The sequence below is a fragment of the Macrobrachium nipponense genome, chromosome 40, assembly GCF_015104395.2.
Source record: "Macrobrachium nipponense isolate FS-2020 chromosome 40, ASM1510439v2, whole genome shotgun sequence".
In the NCBI taxonomy this organism is placed as follows: domain Eukaryota; kingdom Metazoa; phylum Arthropoda; class Malacostraca; order Decapoda; family Palaemonidae; genus Macrobrachium; species Macrobrachium nipponense.
The window spans coordinates 40,992,180-41,007,486 of NC_061101.1; the positions used below are offsets into that span (position 1 = coordinate 40,992,180).

General features: G+C 35.8%; 1 protein-coding gene across 2 annotated transcripts in view; it reads right to left on the minus strand.

The window, feature by feature from the left end:
* Positions 1–15,307, minus strand: part of LOC135212113 (frizzled-9-like) — a 113,808-nt gene that overhangs the window by 11,600 nt on the left and 86,901 nt on the right. For both annotated transcript variants that reach the window (XM_064245509.1, XM_064245508.1), the window contains exons 2-7: positions 12,957–13,091; positions 11,226–11,441; positions 9,608–9,721; positions 7,567–7,721; positions 6,737–6,848; positions 2,806–2,979 (exon numbers count right to left, since the gene is read on the minus strand). In XM_064245509.1, coding sequence (XP_064101579.1) covers positions 2,806–2,979; positions 6,737–6,848; positions 7,567–7,721; positions 9,608–9,721; positions 11,226–11,441; positions 12,957–13,091 — 906 coding nt within the window. The remainder of the gene's footprint in view (positions 1–2,805; positions 2,980–6,736; positions 6,849–7,566; positions 7,722–9,607; positions 9,722–11,225; positions 11,442–12,956; positions 13,092–15,307) is intronic.

Genomic DNA, 15,307 nt, shown 5'->3' on the forward strand with positions numbered 1-15,307 from the left:
AAAATAATTGGGATGCTGTTTAAACCAATAACTCACCAGGCTAATGAAGGTTTGCATCTAAGGTACAAACTTATGATATGCACATAGAAGTTGGTCAGTCAGAGATAAAAATGAATGTTAAACTAGCAGCTCAACTCTCCAGTGAATCAGTAGCAAAATCCCTGCAATTTTGTCTTTATAATGACCTCAGATAATTTTGAGGATGCGAGGCAACAATTAAGTTCATCATAATTTTCAACCATCTATTTGACAGCTTTAAAAAGCCATTCCAGAAAAAAAATATGAAAAGCTGATTTAAGATTCATAGTTAATATATTAGAATTTTAATTTCCTTAAGATAAAAAGATAAGAAAGTGAGTGTTTTTTAAAGGCAGGGCTGAAACAGTCATGTGGCTAGCAAAGGATTTGGTCCTTTCTGCCCTACACGGTGGGTGTGTCGGAGCATCCCAGTGGCTTCATGGATTAGTATAGGAAAACTGACCTATGACACCTCCACCCCATCAAACCTCCTTGATCACCACAACTTACACATCTCTACTTTGAATAAATATCGTATGCTAAAGAGCTTTGTATTCCTAGAAATATAAATTTGTTACAAAGACACTCAACTGGAAAGCAGCATGAGAGTAGGTAACGTAAAGACTACGGTACCTCAGTATTTGAAGACTACATCAAGATCAGGGAAATTTTACTAAACTGAATCACAGGATCTCTGCAGCATCTCTTCAGCCCAAGTTACAATGCTTTTACCCTTTAACTTTTCATATGTTACCATTGCCTCTCTTCCTACTTAGACACCAAACTTCTTTTAACATTACCTTGCTACAATTTTCATCTCTACCAGAAAGTCTTATGCATCTAATGTGACCCACTGGTCATTTTAATTTGTAATAATGTTCATAATTACCAAAGTTAAATAAACGTTAACAGATGTTTTAACTTTTTCTTTTCCTTCTCAGCTTAGTCCTGTTTCTATACAGGGTTGCCATTTTGGATGAGCCACTTTCATCTCATGCCTTAATACGGTCTTCCTCCCTTCTCAGTAGGTGTCTGTATCTTCTGAATCTCCCCTCCTGCACTTCCTTTGATATCTTAACGTACTTTGTTGACCCTCTTATACACTCATCTGAATCTCCCCTTCCTGCACTTTTTTTTTTTTGATATCTTAACGTACTTTGTTGACCCTCTTATACACTCATTCCTAATCCTATCCTCTCTCATTACACCACACAGCCATCTTACCCATCTCTGCTAAACCCAGTTTCTTCTATCTTTGTCATACTTGCTGTTTTCCTTTAGTCTTAGTGGTACTCTTTTCTCACAAAGGACTCAGGAGGCAGCTCTCCAATTGTTCCTACCTTCTTTTATCCTATATTTTACTTCGTCATCCATTCTTACACCAGCCTCTATTGTAGACTATAGACCCTAAGTATTTGAACTTGTCTACTCTATTTCTTCTCCATCCAACCTTACTCTCTCCCTGCCATACCCTCAATGGTGGTACACATATATCTTCAACCTACTTATCCTTATTACTCTACCCTCCAGTGCTACTCTCCCCCTCTCCAACTTTCCCTTCTCTCTGCACACAACACAATGTCATTTGCATATAATATGCCCCTAGGCACTGTCTCTCATACCTCCACTGTCATGCTATCCATCACGATTTTGAAAATAATTGGGCTAAGGGCTGATTGCTTGTATAATTCAACCCTCATGTCAAATCCTTGAGTCTCTCCTGCACTGCCCCTCACAATGTGTATACCAAGATAAGGGGCAGTGTAGGAGAGACTTAAGGATTTGACATGAGGGTTGAATTACACAAGCAATCAGCCCTTAGCCCATTTATTTTCAAAATCGTGATGGATAGCATGACAGTGGAGGGACATATTATATGCAAATGAAATTGTATTGTGTGTAGAGAGGAGGGAGGTTCTTGACGGGAAGTTGGAGAGGGGAAGTGTAGCACTGGAGGGTCGAGGAATGAGGATAAGCAGGTTAAGGACATAACATATGTGTATCACCACTGAGGGTATGGCAGGGAGAGAATAACATTGGATGGAGAAGAAAAAGAGTAGACAAGTTCAAATACTTAGGGTCTATAGTAGGGGCTCGTGGAAGAATGGATGAGAAAGTGAAATATAGGATACCAGCAGGTTGGAACAATTGGAGAGCTGCCTCCTGATTTTAAGGGTCTAAGAACATTATATGAAAGTCCCTTTGCTTCTCTGAATTTCTCCAGTAGCTTTCTCTGACAGAACATGCCATCTGTTGTCCTAATTCCATTATTAAATCCCAGCTGTTCTCTTCCTATTTCTACTTCCTCCTTTAGTCTTGCATCTATCATTCTTGCAACAGTTTAATACCCATATAAATTACCACACCTTTGAATATTCTCCTTGCCTTTGAAAAATAGTATCAATATATTTTCCCTCCACTCGTCTGGTATCTTCTCTTTATCTAAAATCTCGACTGGGATAAAGTCTGGTCCTGTTGCATTCCTATTCTTCATCTTTAAGGTGTTTAGCTCCTCTTGCCCAGAGAAACCTATTACCATTCCCATGTTCACTTGTCCATCCTCCTTTATTAGTCTTCATTTTCTTCATTCAGCACTTGATTAAAATACTCTTTCCATCTTTTCAAGATACTGTTTGTAATTTATGCATTTCATTAATAACCTATCAGTAACGATATGCAGACTGTACAAAAACATATACTTATAGCTCTGCATACATTATTTTTCTCATTACAAAACTGTTCAGGTATTTTGTAAGATTAATAAATAATTCCTCTTAAGATTCTCACCTGCTTCAATGTCAAGATAAGTATAGTGGATATAGCTGGTAATCCCCAGGCTGCCGCATGGAAGTACGAAGCATAAGCTTGTAGAGCTTCTGAAGACCATTTCTTGCCCGCAGAGAGGAACCAAGTGAAAGTTAAGACCACCCACCAAATGCCTGATGCCATACCAAAGTAATACTGAAAAAAATCGAAAACTGTCAATAGTAGTGCTATAAAATATTCACCAACAGTACTGGTATCAAATATTCAATGATACTCAAATGATTTAGTTTAATACTTCAGCTCAACCCTCCTAACTACATTTTATCTATTAATAATAGTAAAGAATACAGAAATTTTCAATACAACATTTCAATAACTATCCTCAGGGAAACTTGAGATATCATACCAAGACAAATTACCGTAAATAAACCACCTAATGTTTACTGGTAAGAGCAGAAACAACAAGACACGGTCTCTCATTCTGTGCTTTATTTCGTTTACTTTTTTTATAACTTGTTGACTTCCTGATCACCAACAGTTCTCCTATTCATACACCATGCTTTTTCAAATGAAAAACCAAACTTAAATACTTATTTATGTGGCAGTAGCAAAATCCTGCTTGATCTCTGTATCTCCAATTTTACCCTGACTCTTGGATCCACCATAAAATGAATAACCCCATCAACCATATATGATAATTGTACAGTATAAGTTTGAAGTCTTCAGCTCCAATTATAAGAGAGAATAATCAGAGTACAAGAAAATAACGAGAGAGAGAGAGAGAGAGAGAGAGAGAGAGAGAGAGAGAGAGAGAGAGAGAGAGAGAGAGAGAGAGAATTGAGCCTTGGTGTATGCGAGTCAGATTTAGTCAACAAGGAGCAGACATAAACTTAGTCACAGGACATTGGCGAGATGGGAGAGTGGCGACAGCCATAACACCGTTGCGATAGAAATCTTAAGACTGCCATAAAATCTTTGAGCTGTGACCTCGCACTGGACTCACTCAGCTTCCATCGATTATGAAGCTCCACCTCCAAGAGGTGGTATTAACATGTTATTTAGCAAGCTACACCTTCAAGAGGAGGAATTAACATGTTAGCCCCACCTAAAAGGGGATGGGGTAAGATAAGAGTGTCAGCTCCACTAATCCTTACCCCGTTTGGGTGGGGACCTGGAACCTAGAACATACACTGCCTAAAGAGGTTGGGCCAAGTCGATCGTGGGGGTAGCTGATTGCAGAGTGGCAGAACCAGGGCAGAGAGGACCACACGCCATCATACAATAACGAAGCAATACCTTCCAGAGCATTTAGTGGTCCTAACCAGCTTATTTAGATTTTGAATCTTAAGTTGTAACTTGTATAACTGTTAACTTGTATTCTTTGCAATAGTAAACACTCCTGAGAGACTAAATACTACCAATCCAGAAATACCAACAAAGAATAATAAAGACATGAAACAAAGAACCAGGTAGCAGATGAAGATAGAAATAGAAGCAGGCAAGAGAACACACGAACTCTCTACTCATAACATTATCACACAGAAAAAGTTCAATACACATTACTCACTACATATTCATGAATCAAGACTACTTAACATCCTAGGGTAGTGAAGCAGAGACAAACACTTCCCTGTATGCCTGCTTGTTCAAAATAAAATATAATTCGTTAGTAAGCTAAATAATTTGAAATTAGGAATCTACAGCATGGCTAAACTATTAAATACAAGATCATCTTAAATTATTACATTACATACTCTGTCTTCCACTACCTAAGACAATTTAAGAGCCCTTGCAGCAAATGTCCCCATGTCTGACAATACTGAACTTACAGATTTTAAAAATTCCTTTAACCTTCCAATGTATAAAAGGATATTTATGACATCCACACTAGTATAGTGCATTATCTCTATACACAATCTAAAAATTATGACGACCTGTAGTAAATAATACTTCCTATGCAACATAAAATGTAAAGATATTTTTTACCAGTTCTTTAGGGAGATAAAGTCGATCATTTTTCTAAATGAGAAATTACTGTACTTAAAATAACCATTGACATCAAAACTTCTTAACAGCAACAGATTTTGGTAAACTTTAAGTCTTGTATCACTTCAGCAATTATACTGTATCAAGAGTCTTGGTGCTTTATCTTTTCAGCACCATTAAATACATGTGGACTGGTTTCAATTCTTTATTATGATGCGATCTAAAAGGAATTCATAATAATAAACACCTAAAGGCTCCATCAAGCAAAGTTTTTGCACTAAGAAAAGGACATTTACAGAAGTAATAAAGAGAATAAATAACTCTAAACATAATACCAACTCAACAGCAAAAACATTTCCCAAGTAGAAAACCTCAAGCTATTAAAATCAAAATCAGCAAAGCTTTTTCAATAACCTGTACACAGCAGCAGACAACCAAACATAAAATATACAGATAAATAATACGGAACAAAAAACTTCCAATATACTCTCAACAACTGCTACTTAAAAAAGGATAAAGACCATTATGCCAACACCAAATGATTTTTAAAAATTCAGTTGGCAAGCACATTTGGAAAAGAGAGAAAAAAAAAAATTAAAGACTAGTATGCCTGTATTGACAAGAATCATTCAAAGATAAAACTTTAGTCCACTATCTGCTAGTAATACAATAAGAATACAGCCCACAAAAAATAGTAAGAAAGAAGGGAGGCAAAAAACTCAGTAAAAACCTGAAAAACATACCAGCAGTGTTTGCTAATGATGGGATCATAGATATCACAGGTTTCTCAGTCTCTCAATAGTCAAAATACCCTTTGCCCAGAACATGATTTTAATGCAAAGTCAGATGGATGCCAACAAATACAAGTAACATTTATTAAGTCCCCCAAAACATTCTAGTAACTAGTGCACAAAAAACCTAAACTATTATTGTAGATACTATTCCACACAACTGAAATTACGTCACACCTTCTTCTAGTAGTTTCTTAGATCTAATATGTATCAAAATACATCCTGGAGGAGAGTTAAAATACCTCTAAAGTTGAACCTCTAGTTCTGCAAGCCTGTAAAAATTTTTATTTATGTACAGCACTGTACTTAATATTGATTGATATGCTGTTTATTTCAATATCATTTTATTGTTTGTGTACTTTCTTAATAAGAAGGAGCTTTACCACATACTGGTCATGAATAAACCTTACAGGGAAGAATTCTATGTGATAATGAAAAATTAGTTTTACTGCATTCAAATAATGCTGACAATACCTTTCAATACTTTATATACAATTCACTTGCTGTCTACATTCAAGGTAATCTTCATTGTTATTTTTGTACTAAGGGTCTCTGGCCTTCCTCAAGAGTTCTCGTTATCAGGGTCTTTTATCAAAGTTCTGATCTACCACCTCAGATTTCTTATCAAAGCCCTTAGTGTCAAAATCTTTAACAAGGAGGTGACACTTACATTGTGTCTTCTGTGGCACAAAGTTGATGGTGCGTATAGCATCCCTTCATCCCCAAGTGCACTGCTATCTGTATTACTCTCTTCATCATACCCTTTCATCTCTTCCATTTAATCTATATTAACTTGGACTTACTCCAATTTTCACCTCTCACTTACAAACAAAGCCTTGGGAGAACCCTGTAGTCACACACTAGTTTGTAACAGTAATAATAAACTATGCATGTTAGCAAAGATTAAGTACTCTCCTGAATAATGGTTACTCTGACTCTAGGGAAAGGAAAGTTGACACAATCATAAAGGACCCTCAGAAATCTAATGATCACTTTTAGTAAAAAAAAAATATAGAGGCTTGACTTTTTCAAGTGAAATGTTAGAGAGGCACAAAACCTAACTATTTTTAGGTGTAAACCCAATTAACCACTGTACCATTTCAACACCAACAAAGTTCATGTGTCATATGATCTTAGCATAAAACAAACTGTGCATGATAGCAAATATACAGTACCTGTAAAATGAATGTAATGATACACCCTGACGAATGCAAACCTTCAACTGCAAGATGTGAAATTCCATTTGGAGATGTTTCACAAGACAACACTTCAGCTGGTACAACAAGCCTGTAAAAATGTGAAAAAATTAATTCTACAAACAAAATGGCCAATCATTTCAGTAGCTATTCAATCTGCAAGGTTTCATTTGAAACAGGGCTGAAGTCAGTTAACATTCACTGCTGTAAAATTTAAAAAATGTATCCCTACATAAATCCATATAATACCGTACTTTCATAATAAAGCTACATACTAATGCAGTTGGATGGGACAAGATCCTGACCAACCACAATTTATAATGGCAGAAATAAAAAAATGAAAAATTGTGAAGCAATCAGTTATTAATGACCTCCATGTGAAGATACGAGTCAAGGCCACTTCATTTACCACCAAGTCAATGATAAGAACTGTATAACTAACCAACTAAAAAGTGTATCAAATTCAAAATTGAAAGGCAAAATCAATCATCTCTAGATGTTAAATCCTAATAGTGATACATTAGATGGGATACTTCTAGGACATTGAAAATTTGTACACACAACTATAGACACCCCCCCCCCAATATTTAAGAGATAAAAATAAATAAGTAACCTTTGATTAGTTACATAAATTCTTAATGATCAACTTCCAAGGCAAATAAAATTCATATACAATACAGTTGCTAGTATTCATATTAAAATATCAAAGCCAGCTAATACTATAGTATACTACAATGTGAAAGGGTTAAATCAATACAAAGAATTCTTTCCTCACTCAATATTATAGAGAGGCTCTTTTTTTTACTTACCTGGCAAGATATGCAAGGCAATAGAGCAAATAGCAGAGTGAGAGGCAAATTATAGTTCTCTCTGGATATCTGAATCTCGCAGGTTCAAGCCAGAATGTCAGTACTGTGAAAAGTGTTGACAGGAAGCAAAGCCCAGCCCATACCAGCAACCATACCTGTAAACAAACACATTAATCAAGCTCATTATCATTCACTAGAAAAATACTTCAATAACAATGTAAATAGTAATCTTTAAATTTTCCCATGAGCTTTTCAACATGCAACAGCAAGAATTTACAGTCAAACCTTGGTTTTCATAAGTTTTTGTTTTCTTAAGACTTTTTTTTCTACAAAATTTTGTCTCGGTTATCATGCGTTTCCTCGGTTTTCGTACACTAGGAAACGCTCCATCCGGGGCCCAGCACGTGATCAATCTGGGGCCCAGCGCGTTAGCAGGCCCCGTATTGAACACCCAAACAAAGCATCCCATCTTCTTTTGTGACCCATTCTGCCATTGTGTTCATTGTTTTTGTACTTTTCGTATCTTTTATTAAGAGTGCAACTGCTACATAAGCCATCATGGGGCCAAAAAATTTCCTTCTGTAAAAATGTTAAGAAACACTATAGAATTTAAGAAAGAATTGGTAGCAAAGTCTATGAGGAAGTTGCATGCCAATCTCAGTGAGAAATGCCTACAACAACCACTGTTGTTAAGTGAATTTAAGGCCAGCAGAGGCTGGTTTGAAAAATCCAGAAAACGATGGGCATACATAATATACCTACTTCACGGATTAAGGACATGTTTGCAAAGTGGAATCGTATAAAAAAATTTTGTGGGCAATTATCGTCTCAAAGAAATTGTAATCAGTCTCCCCAACATGTTTAATAACAATGCCATGTTTAACTTTAGGCAAACTTTGAAGAAATGTGAGAAACAAATGTCTTTGGACAGTTTTGTTGTGTTACAGGGGATCCAGTAACTCTCAAGCTGGTCTAGTGCTAGTAAAAAAGAAAGTGGGGATAGTGCCAGTAAAAAACGAAGAGAAGTAACCCCAGATAGGTCCTTGATACCTGAAGTCCTTCTGGAGGGAGATTCCCCTTCCAAACAATAACCTCTCCTCCTTCCTTTCCCTTCCTCTCCATCTTCCATAAGGGCAAGTGTGATGTTAAATGTTCATTTACTCCTTTCATTAGTCATTTATATTTATTTATAAAATGTATATTCTGTTAATATATTTTGGGGGTCTGGCACGCACATTTTTGGGGGTCTGGCACACACTAATTGTATTTACATTATTCCTTATGGGAATACTAATTGTTTCAGTTTTCGTACGTTTCGGTTTTTGTGGGAGGTTCTGAACGGATTAAGTATGAAAACCGAGGTTCCACTGTATATCCTTATAACTTTCCGTGGGGCAGAAACTTTTGAAGAGGCAAAACTTTTACTACTTTTGAGTGGGACATATTGAAGAGTAGAGCAGATACTGAAAAGGGAATAAGATAGGACACATACTGCATAATAATAAAAGGATGGATGAAGTCGAAAGATGTCACTTGACTACATATAGGCAAATAATTATATTCCAACAGCATAGGAGAAAAAAAATTTATGATGAGCAAATGGCTTGTTCTAGTCTATGAAGCAAAGGCATGAGCAATTATGGAAAAATAGGCATTATTTGGAGATAATGAAACCATATTACAAATGAGAATATCAAGGAGAGATGTGGTGTTAGAAACTGGAAATAGAGATTCCAAGACTGCTTAGGACATAAGATGTGATGACCTGTTTACTTTGGAAAGTGAATGTGGAGGAAGCAGGATCATAACCAGTACAAAACCAACAACTTCATGGAAATGGACACTGAAGGTGCATAAGACAGAAGAAAGCTGATAAACTAATTTCACAGATAACCCTTTAAAGGAAAAGCATAAAAAAATAGTGCTGATGATACAAAAGGATTCACTGAATAAAAACATTGTTATTCAATGTAATTGCAACTATATCGTACTCAAGAAATGTCATATCCTAAATAAGCAGTAATGGATCAGATTTTGTTACCTCGGCAAACTGTTTGTCTGCATCTCTGAAGAAGACGTCCTTTCCACATTTAGGGGCGCACACACCACCTTCTTTGGTGGCAACCCAAGTTTGCCGATGAGGACAAGTGGATTCCTGCATACGATACCACAGCATAAATGTACATAAAAAAAATTTATAAACTAAATACATAGATACATGCACACTACAACTTTATCCTAATCACAATACATTTTACCTGTAGCAGCATCTTGGCATTAAATCAATAGCACAAAAATTGTTGCAACTAAATTATCAAACAGAATTTACCCAGCACTGTATAAGGAGGATACGTTTAATGCCACAGTAACTACAGAAACTAAAGATAAAACACTGTGCTTTAGTGAATAAAACAATTTGATTACCATACTTAAAACTAATTTCTCAAGCCAGCCTTATAAAAAAAAATTAAAAATCTTCCAGTGTTCAAGTCACCAACTATGATTAAACTTTGAGTAATCTGCCACTAAATTTCATTAGTAAAGCACCAAATATGCTATTCTTCTATTTTTCTTTTTAAAGAGAGCATGTAATATTTCAAGTATCACAGTCCTGAAGTAAGTACCCAACAATTATAGTTTGTTCCTGGATTTTGGGGATCCAAAACTTGTTCGAGGTAATACACACTGTTTGGGCTTACCACTTAAGACCACAAAAAATTGTAATAATGCTTGCAGTAAATTTCATCATGAGAGAAATATGCTGGTTTAATTCTGAAATCAAATAACTCTACTTTATTACTGTACTTTCAAAATAAAAAATAGCAACATTCTATAACCTGAATGATGCATTGAGGTTTTACTGAAGACAACAATTTCTTTGCTTTTCATAATTTTAAAAACCTTCCTAGAGATTTATACTGTATACTCTTTTCACACCATGAAAGTATATGATAAATTTCCTTTCAATAAAATATGTTGGTATCTATATGTTACCACACATATTAGAAATGACATGAAAAATAAAAAATTGTCATAATTTTCAATTTTAAACTAATAATAATTACCTCTGAACAACTCTCCCTTGCTTAGAAACAAGATTTATACACTCCTCAACTCTCTCTGCAAGTCTTCTGAATATGTCATCTGACATTCACTGGAATCTCAAAGAGTTAAGATACTGTGCCAACAGTTTTGATAACATCTAATAGAAATGCTATTATTGATGCTGATGTGTTGGAACCTAGGTGCAAATGCATTTTTATTGAGTAAATTAAAGTATTTTTTTCTATGGTTTTATCTCATTTGTTTTCCTTTGTTTTTTAACTTTTATATCTCATTTTTTTTCTCTCTATTTTTTTTGGGGGGGCTGCTAGGGTTGTAGCTTGGCTAATGATAATAAGCAACCAATCTAACCTGGAAACAAGGATTACTTGCCTCTTTAGTATTAATTTGAACTGCTGACCTATGATTTGCATGGCAAAACTATATCCACTTAGCCATTAAGTGAATATATTGTTGGCCTAGTAAATCACACGTCAGCAGTTCAAACCGCTGAAAAGGATGGATCTTGATCAATAATAACAATAATATAGTTACTACAATAGTGTAGTGTAGTTATAAACAAATCACAAACTACACACACCCATTTCCTTCAGTACCTGTTGCACACGTGGTGGAGCTGGGGTTACACGGATTGAGCTCCCAGAGTAGGGCCTATCTCTGACAGGGGGAGGCAATGGCTCAGGGGATGTGATGTTGGGATACTCCATACATAACCCATCAGCACCCCCGGGCGTTGGCAAACGGGAACATTCTAGAGCTGCCGGCCATGAAAAGTTGAAAGACCGCAGGACTGGCAGGCACTTGGACTTAACCTGAAATGAAGGCATAAAGGCAAATTACATTGAAAACTAAAGTATTTTTCAATAATCACAATGATAGCTAAAACCATGAAAAATACATAATAAAAACTTAAAAGTATACCTATCATACTTCAATTTCTGAGGAGATTGCATGTAGTAATTGATCATATTATACTAACACTTAAATTTCACATCATCTATCATTACCTCAGAGATTTTTATATTAATGGATTTCCTGTAAATTTCAATTTAAATCACAATAAAAATCAGAATAAAATACATATAATATCACGTCTTCGTCATTAAAACTTGCATCCTATACTCCGATGTACACAACACCTTATCAGGACATATTAATAAAAAAAAATTTTATATAACTTTTCACACGACATATCATAAACCTTTTTTGCAGTTTGGGACAAAAAGCATACAGTAAAAAAACATCATCATCTTCACTGCTTCCCATGTGAAACAAAGGGCCTCTAAAATTCTGCTAAAGTACTTCCTGTGACTTATCCCCATCAATCTCTATTTGTCTCTAGCTTTCTATCCCACAGGTCTTATCCAAGTAAGTCTGGGTCTTCCAATTCTTCTGTTGTCCACAGGCTGACACTCTCATTCCCTTCTTCCAAGTATCACATACCCTTCTACCAAGAATTGTGCACAGGTCATATCCATGCCTCCTCCAACTCACCTTTACCACATCTATATAATTTTCCTAATGATGGCAAAACCTTTCCAATGTAGCTTCATCACCATTCCATGACTGATGTCAATATAACAGTATAGATGTAGGTACTAGGTTGTGTTTCTGTAAGCATCTACAAAAAAATCTCAATACTATATCCGTACATATTTAATGATGATGATGCAGCATACTGTGCCACTTTGTCCATAATTCTGAATCATGATCAGCACTCTATTTAGGTGATTTAGCCTAATAACATAAGAGTTAACTTCTATCTTCTAATCTTCTGCTTGCAGCTTATATGCAAATTGTTTCTTGCCATTGGGTTTAACAACAATTTCTGTTGACTGCAATAGACAAGTTTTTGTTGTCAGAATTTGTTTTCCCTTTTAAGAAAACCCCTCTTTTCTGATCATTTGTTTTGCATGTAATCTCTACTACCTATAGTAATGTAAACATGATTTGCATTTGCTGCATATTACCTTCCTTTGTTTTGTCTCCTTGTGCCCTTTGTATGTCAGAGGGCACAATATATAAGCACTGTATATGGAAGCAGTGCAGTATAAAATAGTAAAACATATAGAGCAGTATAATAAATATTTACGCTTATCACAGTGGCTTAAGCTACTAAGTTAATAACTTAAAAAGGCAGCAAAATAACTTGCCACACGCCTCAACAATCTGGTGCAGGCAGCTGTGCTTACAAAGGGACCAGACATCATTGTGGAAGAGCACAGTGATGTACACATCCAATACAGTAGGCTATGTGAAAAAGGTTGGCTTTGAAATGCCCAGGCAAACTATTCATAAAATACCCACGAATACGACAGTGACCTCACCTCTAGGCAAATAGACCGACATGAAGGGATGGCAGTGCCCACAACAGGGGTACACATGGGGGCATAAAGGGAGCACAAGAAGAACCGCAAGAAGTGGCTGCAACCAATGTCCACTAATGGCATGAATTCATGGACCTGAAAGAAAAAAAATGTTTAAGTTAGATATTCGCCAATGGTTTAATTTTTCTCTTTTCTGTACACTAGTACACAGAGCATAACACACAGAATATGAAAATCTCAAAAACAAAATACTACCTTCTATTTAAAAATGCACACATATTTATGAAATAGACTGGAACATAAAATTTAGGTTAGAGGCCAAGTGCTAGGACCTATGGAGGTCATTCAGCACTAAAAGGAAAATTGAGAGTTAAAATGTTTTAGGTGTGTCACAGAAAGAAAACCTCAGGGCAGTTGCACTATGTAACACCTGTTATGAGAGGGTGGAAAGTAAGATGGAAGAAAGAAAATATAAACAATAGTTTAGTAAAAGAATGAAATATGTTATAGCTAGGGATCAAATGAATACTGCAAAGAACCTTAAGGAATGTCTACAGTACACCATATAAGGTACACTGATGGCACTAACCCCCTATGGGATATGCATATGTATGCTGCAATACCTTGCAACCTATTAACATCATTGTGTTTGTCATTCATGAATTTTTTTTATTGTGTATGTGTGCTTTCATTTGCATTTATCACTTATATTTCCTCCTTCATTGCTGTTACTGTAACAGTTCCAAAATCAAATTTCAAAATCTAATCATAACAGGGAAAAAGAAAAGTAGCCCAAATAGCCAAAAAGGTATTCAAACCAGTTCAGTTAGTGAATGACATACTGTAAAGTATTCCTTGACAAAAAAAAGACCTGCGACATTACCAGATCAGGCAGCTGAAGAACGAAGCATCACTGAGGATACACAATACAGCAATACAATGTAATCAGGTACTCCACAGGTATCACAGCACAATGATAAGTGAATAACAACAAAGGCTTCATTTGCGGCTGATAATAAATTCACTGCTACTGAATATCATGTGCACTCTTGGCAGTTTCAACGTGAAACAGTGAAAACTTATTTTGTTCGCAGGTACTGGACCAAGTCAGTCATTCAAATCCCAATTTCTAGCTTTTTTTTAAGAGTTGCAAAATGGTCTTTGCATATAGTACTTCCATTGAATTAACCATTAATGAATATCCTGTGTTCGTCAATTCATAGTTTCAAAGTGAACTGGTTGCATGTTATTTCGATCACTGATACTAGGCCCAAGTCTGTCACTCCGAGCCCTCTGGTCAGAGATAATTTGTTTTTAAAGTTTTAAAATGGTCTTTTCATAGGTACCTTTCAAATTTTGAAGATTTCCGTCGATCTTTGATAAAAATTGAGTTTAACAAGAGTAAATTATTTATTTTTCGAACTGTCGGAAACATCAAAACTACAAGAAAAAGGGTTCTATTTTTTAAATAACGTCATGACATTCCCAGTCCATCTTTCCGTGATCTCCTGCAGGCCCTCATTATAGTATGCAAAAAAGTTATCACAATTCATGGGTAAATTCTGTAGCATTAAAAACAAATCACGAACAGCAACTCATTGAAATACTTTTGAAATATTTTGGTCCCTTTCAAGTGTTATTTCGGTAATGTGCAGGCCTGATACTCATTCCGAACGCCTCTTAAGGCATTTTTACGCGAGAGAAAAGAAAATTAAAACTAATCAAGCACAAACGGTATACAGTAACCAATTCAAAGAGCCTAAATAAAATAACAAAATGCTAACATTTCCGGTTTTCAACTACAGTATTTAAAATCCCAAAATATATACTGTTGTACAAACTGTTACGAGTTAAGTAATCAACATCCAGTCTTCGTTTTGGACTATTTAACGTGATCAGAGAGATACGGACTATTCAATTTTGAGATGATTAAAAGTAAATTAAGTTAACTTGCATATGACTGCGTAGAAATAAGACTACAATTGATTCTGGAGCCAAAGGAAACATAGCAAAGATTTTTTCCTGAAGCAGCCTCGTAATTGGAGAAAAGGTATAAGTTTGTATACAAAAATGAGAGAGAGAGAGAGAGAGAGAGAGAGAGAGAGAGAGAGAGAGAGAGAGAGAATCCTTGGGTGTAGGGAATCCAGCATTGAAAGTGTCACATTCCAACCCGTCGACTTCTGAAAGCTTTTAAATTGAATAAATAAGAATTTAGGCTAAAGGCCAAGCGCTGGGACTATGAGGTCATTCAGCGCTGAAACGGAAATTTAAAGTAAAGGCTCTGAAAGGCGTAACATAAAAAAAAACCAGGTGCACTATGCATCAATTATCAGGCGAAGGTGGAAGGTAAG